An 11,734-nucleotide genomic window follows, 5' to 3' on the forward strand; every position below is an offset into this window, starting at 1 on the left:
CAGAGACCGCCAGACCTGCGAGCAAGGTCGGAAATAGAATCGCTAGTGGAAAGCTTTAATGGCTGGTCAAGGATTCCTTGGTTGGGAGCATCCTGGACAAGGGGGGAAGACTGGCGAAGGTTTCCAAGCGATGAGCTTTGATTTCCTCTACAGAGGGGAGGGTCCCTGTCAGGGGCATGATAAAAATGAAGAGAGAAGGGACGAAGAACTAACCGGAAGAAGGTTGTGTGAGGGGGAGCAAGAAGGGCCGGGGTCTGCAGAGTCGTCGAAGGAAGCCGGTGCGAAAGCCAGGAGCAAGGATGAGAGCAGTTGACAATAAGTGGTGAATGATGGAGCAAGAGGGATTTAAAAGTTAAGGTAAGTAGCAGTTGGGAAATCGTGTCCCATCGTGGTAAGGTGGAATGATTACACTGGGAGAACGTGACGCGGTTTTTGGGGGAATGGGAACAGCAGTAAGTGAAAAGTTGCAACCGCTGAAGTTCATTGGTTTAAATTCAAATTGACAGGCCTTATTATGATTTGAAGGGACACATCAGAGATAGCGATTGAGATTTTGTAGATTCGTTGAACTTTGTGTTATCCTAATGCATTACATGTGGCTTACACGCGTCAATTCATTGTGGTCCATGACGGTCATTGCTGGAACGGGGCGAGGGATCCAAGTGCTGTCGCCACGAGCCAACTTGTGGACTCTTGGGATCGAAGGAATTCGCTAGGAAAATCATAGAATTAGTCTTAGGCTCTAGTTATGAAGCCATGTTGGCAATTGTTTTACGTCATTAGACTCCGGCTTTAGGTAGCTTACTCATGATTGTTGCCTTGTGTTTTTTCTTAAAAGACACACTCAGCTCTCATGCTTCGAGCTCGGTGTCTTGTGGACTTGTGGACTGGGCGAGACCCTAGGGTCCCTCGCCCAGGCGCGCCAGCCTAGGGCGACATGCGAGCTCGGGAGTTGGGCCTTCTCCCGGGAGGCCCAACTGGCCCATTAGGAGAAGTTAGGGGCGACAAGCCCAACCCCTGAATCTATAAATAGGGAGCGGTTACCAATTGTAAGAGACTCTTAGCTCATTTGAGAAATACAAACTTGAAATTCAATTACTTTTTCTCTATAAGCGGTTACGCTCTTACCCTCTCTAGATTCTCACATCACGATCCTCTCACTATGGGTACCGTACCTCATCTCTATGTTCTTGGATAGAACAGAAAGGTAGGGATTAACCCAACGCAAATGACTCTTTCACAAGTGGTGAATGTGCATTTCCTTAAGGGATTTCGCCTAGGCTTCTGGCCCAGGTTCGATTCCTTCTTATGTCAAAATAATAACTTTGTGGTTAAAGACATTACTAGCGTGTCCTGAGTCAGATTAATCAAGTGAGACCCATTTTCCCAATGAGATTGTTGGCCAAAAAATAAAAAAAACCGATTAAAGGTTTGACATATTTTGGAATATTCCATTCCTGTGGTTAATATGCCTTTCATGCAGCGGTGCCAGAAACTCACGCAATTTTAAGTGTCTCACTGCGCATTTGCACTAAAAATCGTATATCTGGATTTTTTTCATGAAACTCGTGCCAATTTTAGTGTATCAAGGCGCAATTGCGCGAGCCACTACAAGAAAAATAACATTTAGAGGCGTTTGCGGTGGCTTCAGGAAAACCGCCGCAAAGTTTAACACTGTGGCGGTCCTACAGGCGGTTTAGTCAAGCGCTGCAGTTTGAGTCAATTAGCGGCGGTCTCTTTCAATTTCTGGCGGTTTATAAGTATTTTGTGGCGGTTTAACCAAGGGGCAATTGGGGAAGGCGCCACAAGTTAATTAATTTAAAAAAATAAAATCAAAAGGCGCCGCGTTTCATTCCCGTTCTCAGTTCACACATCTTCTCTTGCTCTGAAACTCATCTTCTTTTTGCGATCTCGAAACTCATCTTCTGAACCCTAACTCATCTTCGTTTTGGATGATGGATTGAAGCCATGGATTGAAGACTCTCACTGAATGATGGATTGAAGACTCTCATCTTGCGATTATTCTTCGGTTTTTTCCGATTCTACTTTGGTTCAGGTTCGTTTTGATTTACATTGTTTCGATTCATGATTCAACCTTGTATATCTTCACTCCGATGGCTTCCCTCTCTCCTGTTCATCGCTGCGACTGTTATGATGCGATTCAAACCACTTTTTGTCAACATTCATGCTGACAACCATTTTCCCCTTTTTGTCTCATTTTTTCGATTTCCATGCTATGATGCGATTCATGCTTTCAACTTACTGTTACTTGTTGCAGGTTATGACACTGATTGATTCTATTGGACGATTTGGTACTCTCTAGAGACGGAGGAAGATCGTATTGCAAAAAAGGGTTAGGTTCCTAAACTTGTTTCATGTGGTTTCCGACATGTATTGTTGATATACAATTTGAGGTTCTATTGGCTTTGAATTTGATGAGGAATGCCTTTGTTGTTATCATTCTATTGTGTTTAGATCTTACTAGTAGGGTTTATCATTTAGATAAGAACAATGCTAACTATTGAGATTGGGTCAACGGGGTTGGATTGGTGTCATTTACATATATGATAGTTTATTGGCATCCTATGTGTTAGTAAATTTTACTTTTGGTGAATTTTACTTATCAATTGTGTTACTTTCTGAATGACCTCAAATTTACTTAGAACTTGCTAACTATGAGATGCCAAAGGCCTTTTTCTGAAGCTGGTGATGAAGTCAATGGTACCCTTCCTCTTCCTCTCTCTGTTTGTTCCATTCGCTGCTTCGATTAGATTTTGCTGTGAATGTGCTTAATCTTGGTTTTTCCGATTTGCAGTTCATTATACTGGAACATTGCTTGATGGCACCAAATTTGATTCCAGCAGACATAGGGGAATCCCTTTCGATTTCACTCTTGGACAAGGTGAGTGCACTCAATGCTCTTTTATTTTGCTTTTGCTTTTGAATTGTGGGCGTTGTAATTGAATGTGTTAGATCCATTTCTAAGAATATGTTACTCTTATCATGTTAGTTTCATTTGTGTACTCTTTCTACTTGCATTTATTCAATGGCTTATTTGACTCTTTTTCTGAATTCACTTGTTACTATTTTTTAATTGCATTTACGATTTTACATGTACGTTATATGTTTACTACTATTGCTTCTTTATGCTTTATTTTGGTGGGATAAGTTATTATGGTTGGATTGAATGTTTGCTAATTAGGTGTTACTCTTACAATTTATCAACACGTTAATTGTCACTTTGGCAATGCAGGGCAAGTTATTAAGGGATGGGATGAAGGGATTAAAACCATGAAGAAAAGTGAAAATGCCCTTTTCACAATCCGAGCTGAACTAGCAAGGATCCTGATGAAGTTTTAGGTATGCATGTTCTGATGTCTTTCCATATGATGGTGAAGGAAAAGTCCCTTGAGCTCTTACAGTTGGAAACTTGAACTATCTGTGGTCATTTTGCTCTTAAATGTCTTTGGTGGATTTATCTAAATCAATTTTAGGTCACGTAACTTGCAGGTTGCTCTTTTAATTTGGTGTCATTTTGTTGTTTTATAACCTGTGATTTTGTGCTTTTGAATTTAGCATAATAATTCTTGGTATGTTTTATTTCATTCACCTCCTCTGATCTTGCAGGTGTCTTGTCAAAAAGCATCTGCAAGTTACTTAAAAAGAAGTGAAGAGACCACCCCATCTTGTTCTTTCACTTGATGTGCATGAAAGTATTTAAGAAACATAATCATAGTATAGGATGTGATATGATGTGTTTATCATTGTTGTCACTTTAAACTTTTTACAGATGATATTGTCTTATAGCCCCGTTGCTCAATTTTCCCTTTTTCTGGTTCAGTAGACTGATTTTCATCTTGCCGAAGCCTTGGGATTGCTTAGAATTCTCATAGACAAGGTATGTTTTATTTTGATATTCTTTCTGCTAAAGTTCTTACCATTTACCTCATTGAGTGATATACATAATTCTATTGGTTCATGTGAATTTAAGTCCATAGAAGGAGTTCATTTTAATATTTAAAAAGTTCATTTGCTTTTTTTTTCGTTATTTATTACTCATGAAACAATTTTTGTGTTTGATTCTGAACTGGGTGATTGCTTCTGTAGCTATACTGATCTTTATTGAATGTAAGTTAAATTGATTGCAGAGGTGGTGAAATTCTATTTGAAATTAACACTCATGGAGTCATGGCATATTGGACTTCATATATATGCTTATCTTTTTATGAACGAGACTTTATATACTAATCAAATATCTAATGAATTACAGACTTTGCGGCGGTTTCTAACCGCCGCAAAACAGAGGCGGAATGAATTACAGACTGAACATAGCGGCGGTTATTCCAACGCTTGGATATAGGCGCCGCAGAACGGCCCCCGACGCTCGCAACTGCGGCGGTCAAAGAAACGCCTCATCAAAATGCTTCCAGAAGCGCCGGCAAATGCCTTTTTTTTGTAGTGGCTTCTTAAAAAAGATTAAGAATAAAATAACTTTATATCTATTTAATAACCCTTAATGTTTTAAACAAGAAAATCTTTAAGTTTAAAGTTTATCTTATTGTTTTTCTTTTTAACCTAACCATGCGATTATGCTTATTATTTTGTTTTAACAAAAATAATATAATAAAAACTTTTGTGTAAAAACAAAATAGATCTACCTTTTTTTAATGAATAAGATAAGAATAAAATAACTTTATATTTATATAATAATCCTTGTCTCTCCCCCACTTGACTCATGTCACATTTTGTCCTGCATCGTACTCACGCGATAATTCTCCTCTTCTCTTTTCCCAAATTTTTCTCCTCAAGCCATACATTAATTAAGCTTGTGTTCAGTTTCTGCTTTATTAACATCAACCATTCACAAATGTGTGTTCTTTCATCTGTTCTCCCTTCGTCCACAATTTTATGTCTATATAGAGCAATTCAGCTTCCCCAATTTACTGAATGTTTGGGTATGAGTTGTTCATGAATAAATTATGCATGTCAAGTGTTTGATGAAAGTTCTCTTTGAATTTCTAAATTACTTTTACTTGCAAAGTAACAGAAACACTTAGGTTGGGTGGTATAGGGTGTTAGAGTTCTATATATTTGATAAATTATTTGCTCAACGTAGGTGCTTACCAAGTGTTTGTATGACCCAAGTGTTTGAGTTGAGTATTTTCAAGGAAAGTTGACTGTTTTTCTACATGCATTAGATAAGCTTAAATATTTGTTCTTTAATATGCATTTGTGGAGATCACAATTAGTTCACAAACTAAATTGGTAGAGTTGATACCTCGGATTATTTTGAACTAGATGTGATTGTTTTGCTTATGCTGAAGATGTATTGCAAAAGTAAACAGAGTGTGAGCTCAAGTGGAAAGTGTTTTCATTCGAATCAAAAGATAGAGTTTTATGCCTCTTTAGTCGACAAAGAAGTTATTCCTGAGAGGTATTTTGTTTTTCCGTTAAGAGGATCTCCCCAATTTGCAAGACCGATCCAAGAGAGGGGTTGGCAGAAAGTTGCTGCAAAACTTCACTTAGGTTGCGAGGATGTGGTAAAGGAATTTTATGTAAATGCTCGGGTTGATGATGCTCTTGGTGGGTTTGAAGAACCTATCTACACATCGTGGTACAGGCGAGGCAAAATAGATTATAATCCCCAAGTCATCCATGAATTCCTAGAGCTTTCTACCACAGATCCTTACCAAGGAAAAAAACTTTCCTATCATAAATTATTGGTAGGACCTCCACATGCTTTAATTCTTGAGAACATAGCTATACATGACGTTATTTGGGAATCGGAGTTGGGAGAACGTCAAATGATATATTTTGAGTGTAAGACCTGGATTTTCAGAACAAGTTAGTTTCTGACTCACGCGTAGAATCAGTGTAAGCGTGACAGGAGTTTGATATTTGAGAAAGATTAATGAAGAAGAAAGTTCAGGAATTGCTTGAGGAATGTTGCGTAGTCGTTTTCGGTGTTAGTGAGAGTCGTCTGCACACCTGCCTTATGGCGAGCGTGTCCAGAATAGACTAATTTCGCTTTAGAGCAACGTTTTAAGTGAGATTTCGAACTCTTGGAAAATTTAAAGATTCTCTTTATTTTTCCATCGACCAGCGTTTCATTTTGGAACTCTGGACTGTACGCACGATAGGTTTCACTTTTCGGATGTCCGCCGACGCTAATTTCTTTGCTTCGAAACCCTAGTTTTGAGCGATGGATGAAGACTTTTTCTATTCGGGACTTCTAACGAAGATTCCGTCCGTGTTGCCAGATTTGTTTCGACGTTTCCAATCTTTCTTCAGTAGGAAGTTTTGTCGTTTGAGCATCACGGCAAAAAGTAGTTTTTCGGGACAGACTAACTTACACCGCTTTTGGGATTTTGGATATCGTTTTTCCCAAATCTTAGGTATTTGATTTGAGTTCTGGAATTCTGACGCCAGAATCTCTCTTAGAATTCCTCGGTGAACGTGCTGCAAAAATCGAAATCGCGAAATTTTCATTTTTCCCGCGATTTCACCCGCCTATAAATAGCTCGAAAAAGCAAAATCTCACCATTCCACACCCATTAGAGCCGCGAGTTTGGGGAGCTTGGGGGAGAAGGAGATTTTCGCGAAAACTTGACCAATCTTCGTGCAGTTCGTCCCTACTTCTAGGTATCGAGGTAACTAGCATGAATCCTACCTCTGATTACTGTTTCTGCTGAGTTTCTGAAGTCGTTTCTGTGCTCACAGTTTTGAGCTTTTTCTAAAATGGTCTGATTTCTTCGATTTCTTGGTTGGGTTATGTTCTCTAGGTTCCCATGAGCCTAAAACCTCTGTCAGTAAACGCTGATTGTGATCCAATTGATAAGGATCTGAAAAACTGATTCAAAATCCTTTTTGTCTCACATTTCGAAACTTTATTGTCGAAAAGCTATAATCTGACTTCGTGCCTTTAGGATTTGTTGTCACGGATGTCATGAGGATCATTGCTGTCAAATTTGTTTTCAGAACTGATAACTTTGAAGTTTTGAGCCTTTATTTTGGACCAAAATGCCCCTGGATAGTCGTATTTCGACCCGATTGTCCGAAAATTGTTCTGACAGTTTCTTTGCCTTAGTTTTACCCTAAAACTACCTTGTAAACTGATTTGATCGAAGAAAAAGAGCCGAAGCTCTTTTCTCCTTATGCCCGTGGGTTATTTCCTTTAGGGGGGGAGTTTTTCGTTTTCGAAAACTTGTCTTTGCGTACCCGGATGTCGTATTCTGAAGCTTTAATGCTTTGTCTATCGTTTATGTATTGTATTGCGATCGAACTAATCGATTTTGTTTGGTTTCTGCTTTGTTTTCTCCGAGGTTCAGTTGAAGGAACTTTGGAATACTCAGAGCAATTGTTTGAGGAGAACTTTGTTTGCGAAGCTGGAACAGCTCGAGGTTAGGGCAACTTACCACATTAGCTATGATTGCATGATAGGCGTCGATAAATTCGACTTATGCTTTACTATGATATTGATTATGATGATGGTTTATTGTTATGAATGTTTCCAAAACTTATGATGTTGATGTTGTGATGAATTGGGCGTTTTGACGCAATTTCGGAGTGGAGATTCATTGATCTGGTGATCTTTGATATTTCGGGTTGGATGAACAACCCCAGGCAAGTCCAAATGTGGGGTTTGAGACTTAGCCATATGTTGGAATTCTTAGACTTTCCCCGGGAAAATGTATTTTGGGTGGTTGATCTTTGAAAACTTAGATTTGAAAACTAAAGACTTGGGAAACTTAGACTTTGAGAAATAAACTCATAACCTGACTAATGTGAATTGAAATTATTTTTGTTAACGAATAATCATAGGAGAAACTAAAAGGGAAAATAATTGCGAAAGACGGGGAAAAGTCGACTTAGTTGTGGGTTTGGAGAGTTTTGGAATTGGGGAAAGCCACTAAGGTGAGCTATGGTGATGATTGAAAGTCACCGAGTACCCTACGTACTCTTGTTGTGGGGTTGTGTTGTATTGACCGACACTAATCCCTTGGGTTCTCTTGTTGTTGGAGCGGTGTTGTATTGACCGACACTTAGCGCTCTTGTTGTTTGGGCTGTGTTGTATTGACCGACACTAGACCCTTGTGTATTCTGTGGGTGGAGTGGTGTTGTATTGACCGACACTTACTCCGAGTTGTGTTGTACTGACCGACACTAACTCATGGGTTTGTTTTGAGTTTGAGTTGTGAGCTAAACACTTTCGTGGTAAGGACGATTCGTTGTTTGGCTAACCATATTGCATCAATCGGGTGAATAACGGGAATGGTTCACCTGTGCATATCATGGTGAATAACGGGAATGGTTCACCTTGCATAAATGATGAATAACGGGAATGGTTCATCATATGGTGAATAACGGGAATGGTTCACCAAGGATGAATAACGGGAATGGTTCATCCAGGATGAATAACGGGAATGGTTCATCCATAGTGAAGAACGGGAATGCTTCACTTGTGGCGAACGGGAACGCGTCACAAATCCGGATCATATTGTGCATTTCACGCATACATTCATTCTGACTTGAATTGTGTGCTGTTTGTTTAATGAAGCAATGTTAGAGCCATAACATGCTAGGATTGTTTATATATGTATATATCAACATATATCTATACCCCATATCACATGTTGAGTGTATATCTACGTATTTCTGTGAGTTGACCCTAGCGCCTTGGCTTTGTTTGTATGTTTGTGTTTGGGCGGTCGGCCTGCTGCCAGATGTCGATGGCCGACTGGTTCTCGATGGTCTCTCCCTCGGGGGGGATCAGATATGAGTTGCTGGATCGGGATGCCCCCACCGCTTGGGTGATCGATGTCCCTGGTCACCGGGCGACGTACAGGGGAAGGGTCATGGAGGACCGGACGGATGAGCGAGGACGCCTGACGAGAGGAGTGCTACGGCGTATGGAGCTGAGTTTTGACTTGTCGCCCTCAGTTCACTGTGGACCAGGCACTGGACATGGACCACCTGCACCACCTCCGACTTCACCTTCTGTTGAGGAGGACCCGGCGGAGACCGAGCCTGCTGTTGCTGCTGCACCTGTTGCGCCACCTCCTGCTACTGCCATTGCCCCTACCGACGTGACGTCGTCCTCTAGGCTCGTACAGCCGAGGAGGGAGTCTGTTGTCCCATCTGCCTCACGTCTCTTATCTTTCTCTTCACCGCACGGCTACCGTGTGGACCCCTTGATGAGGGTGGTGGAGGAGGATGTTCTTACAGGAGAGGTGGATGTGGAGACCGGCTCGACTAGGGCGGTGCGCAGGACAGTGAGGAGGGAGGTTATGGATTTGGACACTGAGATGATTACGGTGGATTCCGACTCTGGCTCCGAGAGCAGTGGGGAGAGCTACTCGCCGAGCAGCGATGAGGAGGAGGAGGATTGGTGAGCTGAGCTGGGAGGGTAGGTTAGGATTAGCGACATTTTTTGTGTAGAGCTCTGATCGTCAGTTTCTTTTTGGGACAGGGTAGGTTCCGATGTGTGGCTTTTTGTGTGGTTCTTTTGAGGAGGATCACAGAGAGTCTGTCGGAGTGTAGGGGTCTTTCTTTCAGGCCATTTTTGGGTGCCGACTTTCTCTGGATAACTGTATTTTGATACTTTTACTCACAGTTCTGGTTTGTATATATTTGCCTGCGGGCGTACTACTTTGGAGTCACTGCGAGTGCGCGTGACATGGAGTGCAGCTGAGGCTTTACATGTGTATATATTGTATATCGGTTAGTTTAGTTGTTGGGTTTTGTCTTTACTTCCTTATCGCTTTGATTTAAAGGAAAGAAAACGAAAAAAAAATTACCTGTTTTCCGCGTAAAGTTTATTTTTGGTTACTAAAGTGACACCTGGAAATCGGGGTGTTACATTGAGAAACCACTTGAAACATAAGTAGAAACCACTTACAAATTGACATATCAAGGTAGGTTTCTCAAAATATATATGTTCGGTCCCGCTGACTCCGGTTCCCAAATAACTCTAGTTTCTACTCATGCTACAAGTGGTTTCTCAAAATATATATGTTCGGTCCCGCCATTTCCGATTCGCAAATAACTCCATGTATAAGCTATGTTTTCAAGAATTAAAGCATGTGGAGGTCATACCAATAATTCATAATAGGAATTTTTTTTTTTCCTTGGTAAGGATATATGGTAGGAAGCTCTAGAAGTTCTTGGATGACTTAAGGATTATAATCTATTTTGGTTTCTCTATACCACGATGTGTAGATAGGTTCTTCAAACTCAACAAGAGTATCATCAGCCCATGCATATTCATAAAATTCCTTTACCACATCCTCGCAACCCAAGTCTTGTTTTCCAGCAAGTTTCTGTCAAACCCTCTCTTGGATCGCTCTTGCAAATTGGGGAGGTTATCTTAACGGAAAAACAAAATACCTCTCAAGAATAACTCCTTTGTCGACCAAGGTGGCATAAAAATCCTTCTTTTCATATGAGCGGAAACACTTTCCACTTGAGCTCGCTCCCTGCTTCATTTTGCCATACATCTTCAGCGTAAACAAAGCAATCCACATATAGTCCAAAAGTTAGTTCAAAATAATCGGAGGTATCAGCTCTATCAATTTAGTTTGTGAACTAATCGTGATCTCCACAAATGCATATATAAGAACAAATATTTAAGCTTATCTAATGCCTTTTTTTTTTATAGAAAAACAATCCACTTTTCTTTGAAAATACTCAACTCAAACACTGGGGTCATAACAAACACTTGGTAAGAACCTACTTTGAGAATATAATTTAACAAATATATAGAACTCTTACACCCTATACCACTCAACCTAAATGTTTTCGTTACTTTTAAAGTCACAATAGTTTAGAAAATCAAAGAGAACTTTCATCAAACACTTGACATGCATAATTTATTCATTAATAATTCATACCCAAACATTCACTACATAACCCCAACAGACATCAACAAATTCAATTTTGCACTCTAATTCGTGTTCCAACAAGAAATTAAGCATAGTAAATTAGGAAAGTTGAATTGCTCTAAATAGATATAAAATTGCGGACGAAGGGAGAACAAATGGAAGAACACACCTTTGTGAATGGTTGATGTTAATAACAAAGAGGATGATGATAAAGCAAAATTGAACACAAGCTTAATTTTCGTATGGTTTGAGAAGAAAAATTTCGGTGAAGAGGAGAGGAGAATTGCGGCATGACTGCGCAAGTATGGCGCAAGATAGAAATAATAGAATGTGCCTTGGGTCAAGTGGGGAGAGACAACGGTTGTTAAATACATATAAATTTATTTTATTCTTATCTTCTTCCTTAAAAAAATACATCTGTTTTGTTTTTAAACAAAAGTTTTTTTTAAAGAAATAAACCAGCATATTCGCATGGTTAGGTTAAAAAGAAAAACAATAAGATAAAATTTTGAACTTATAGATTTTCTTGTTAATTTTTTTTATTTTTTTAGAATGTCACGCAATTGCGCCATGAAACACTGAAATTGGCGCGAGTTTCTCATAAATAATCCAGAGATAAGATTTTTGGTGCAAACGCGCCCCATAACAAAGGAAATTGCGTGAGTTCCGCGCAAAAAATGACAGTTGTTTTTAAAGAAGCTAATAACACTAAAGATAAAATCATTTAAAAACTGCAAATGCAAATAAGAAAACTTACTATACTAAGCTAAATTTTACTTGGGTTTTCTCCCAAGAAGCATTATGTTATAGTCCTTGTTAGACTCCTACTCCGCATCTATGTGGGAGAAGCTAAG

General features: G+C 39.7%; 1 protein-coding gene and 1 long non-coding RNA gene across 4 annotated transcripts; one reads left to right on the plus strand and one right to left on the minus strand.

Moving 5' to 3' along the window:
* The first annotated feature begins 1,855 nt into the window (after nt 1–1,855).
* Nucleotides 1,856–9,899, plus strand: LOC130715107 (peptidyl-prolyl cis-trans isomerase FKBP62-like). 3 transcript variants are annotated; one of them, XM_057565154.1, is made up of 6 exons: nt 1,856–2,056; nt 2,279–2,353; nt 2,664–2,721; nt 2,816–2,902; nt 3,254–3,360; nt 3,628–4,017. In XM_057565154.1, exons 3-5 carry the CDS (start codon nt 2,676–2,678, stop codon nt 3,358–3,360), a joined length of 240 nt encoding a protein of 79 aa, XP_057421137.1. In that variant the 5' UTR covers nt 1,856–2,056; nt 2,279–2,353; nt 2,664–2,675; the 3' UTR covers nt 3,628–4,017. The 3 variants fall into 3 exon arrangements, with proteins under 3 accessions (XP_057421137.1, XP_057421136.1, XP_057421133.1); XM_057565153.1 differs by lacking the exons at nt 1,856–2,056; nt 2,279–2,353; nt 2,664–2,721; nt 2,816–2,902; nt 3,254–3,360 and adding exons at nt 3,367–3,510; nt 7,329–7,400; nt 8,724–9,899 and having other exon boundaries at nt 3,628–3,898; XM_057565150.1 differs by lacking the exons at nt 1,856–2,056; nt 2,279–2,353; nt 2,664–2,721; nt 2,816–2,902; nt 3,254–3,360 and adding exons at nt 3,367–3,510; nt 8,724–9,899 and having other exon boundaries at nt 3,628–3,898.
* A 133-nt stretch (nt 9,900–10,032) lies between these two features.
* LOC130715108 (uncharacterized) lies at nt 10,033–11,219 on the minus strand. Its single transcript, XR_009011553.1, has 2 exons — nt 11,050–11,219; nt 10,033–10,496 (listed from the first exon to the last, which is right to left on the minus strand). It is a non-coding gene; the product is annotated as an uncharacterized LOC130715108 (long non-coding RNA).
* Between the last annotated feature and the right edge of the window lie 515 nt (nt 11,220–11,734).

This window comes from Lotus japonicus, chromosome 4 (genome assembly GCF_012489685.1).
Source record: "Lotus japonicus ecotype B-129 chromosome 4, LjGifu_v1.2".
Taxonomy (NCBI): domain Eukaryota; kingdom Viridiplantae; phylum Streptophyta; class Magnoliopsida; order Fabales; family Fabaceae; genus Lotus; species Lotus japonicus.

Coding starts and splice junctions, on each gene's coding strand:
- LOC130715107 (XM_057565153.1), top strand. CDS start 8,724: ATGTCGATGGCCGACTGGTTCTCGATGGTCTCTCCCTCGGGGGGGATC.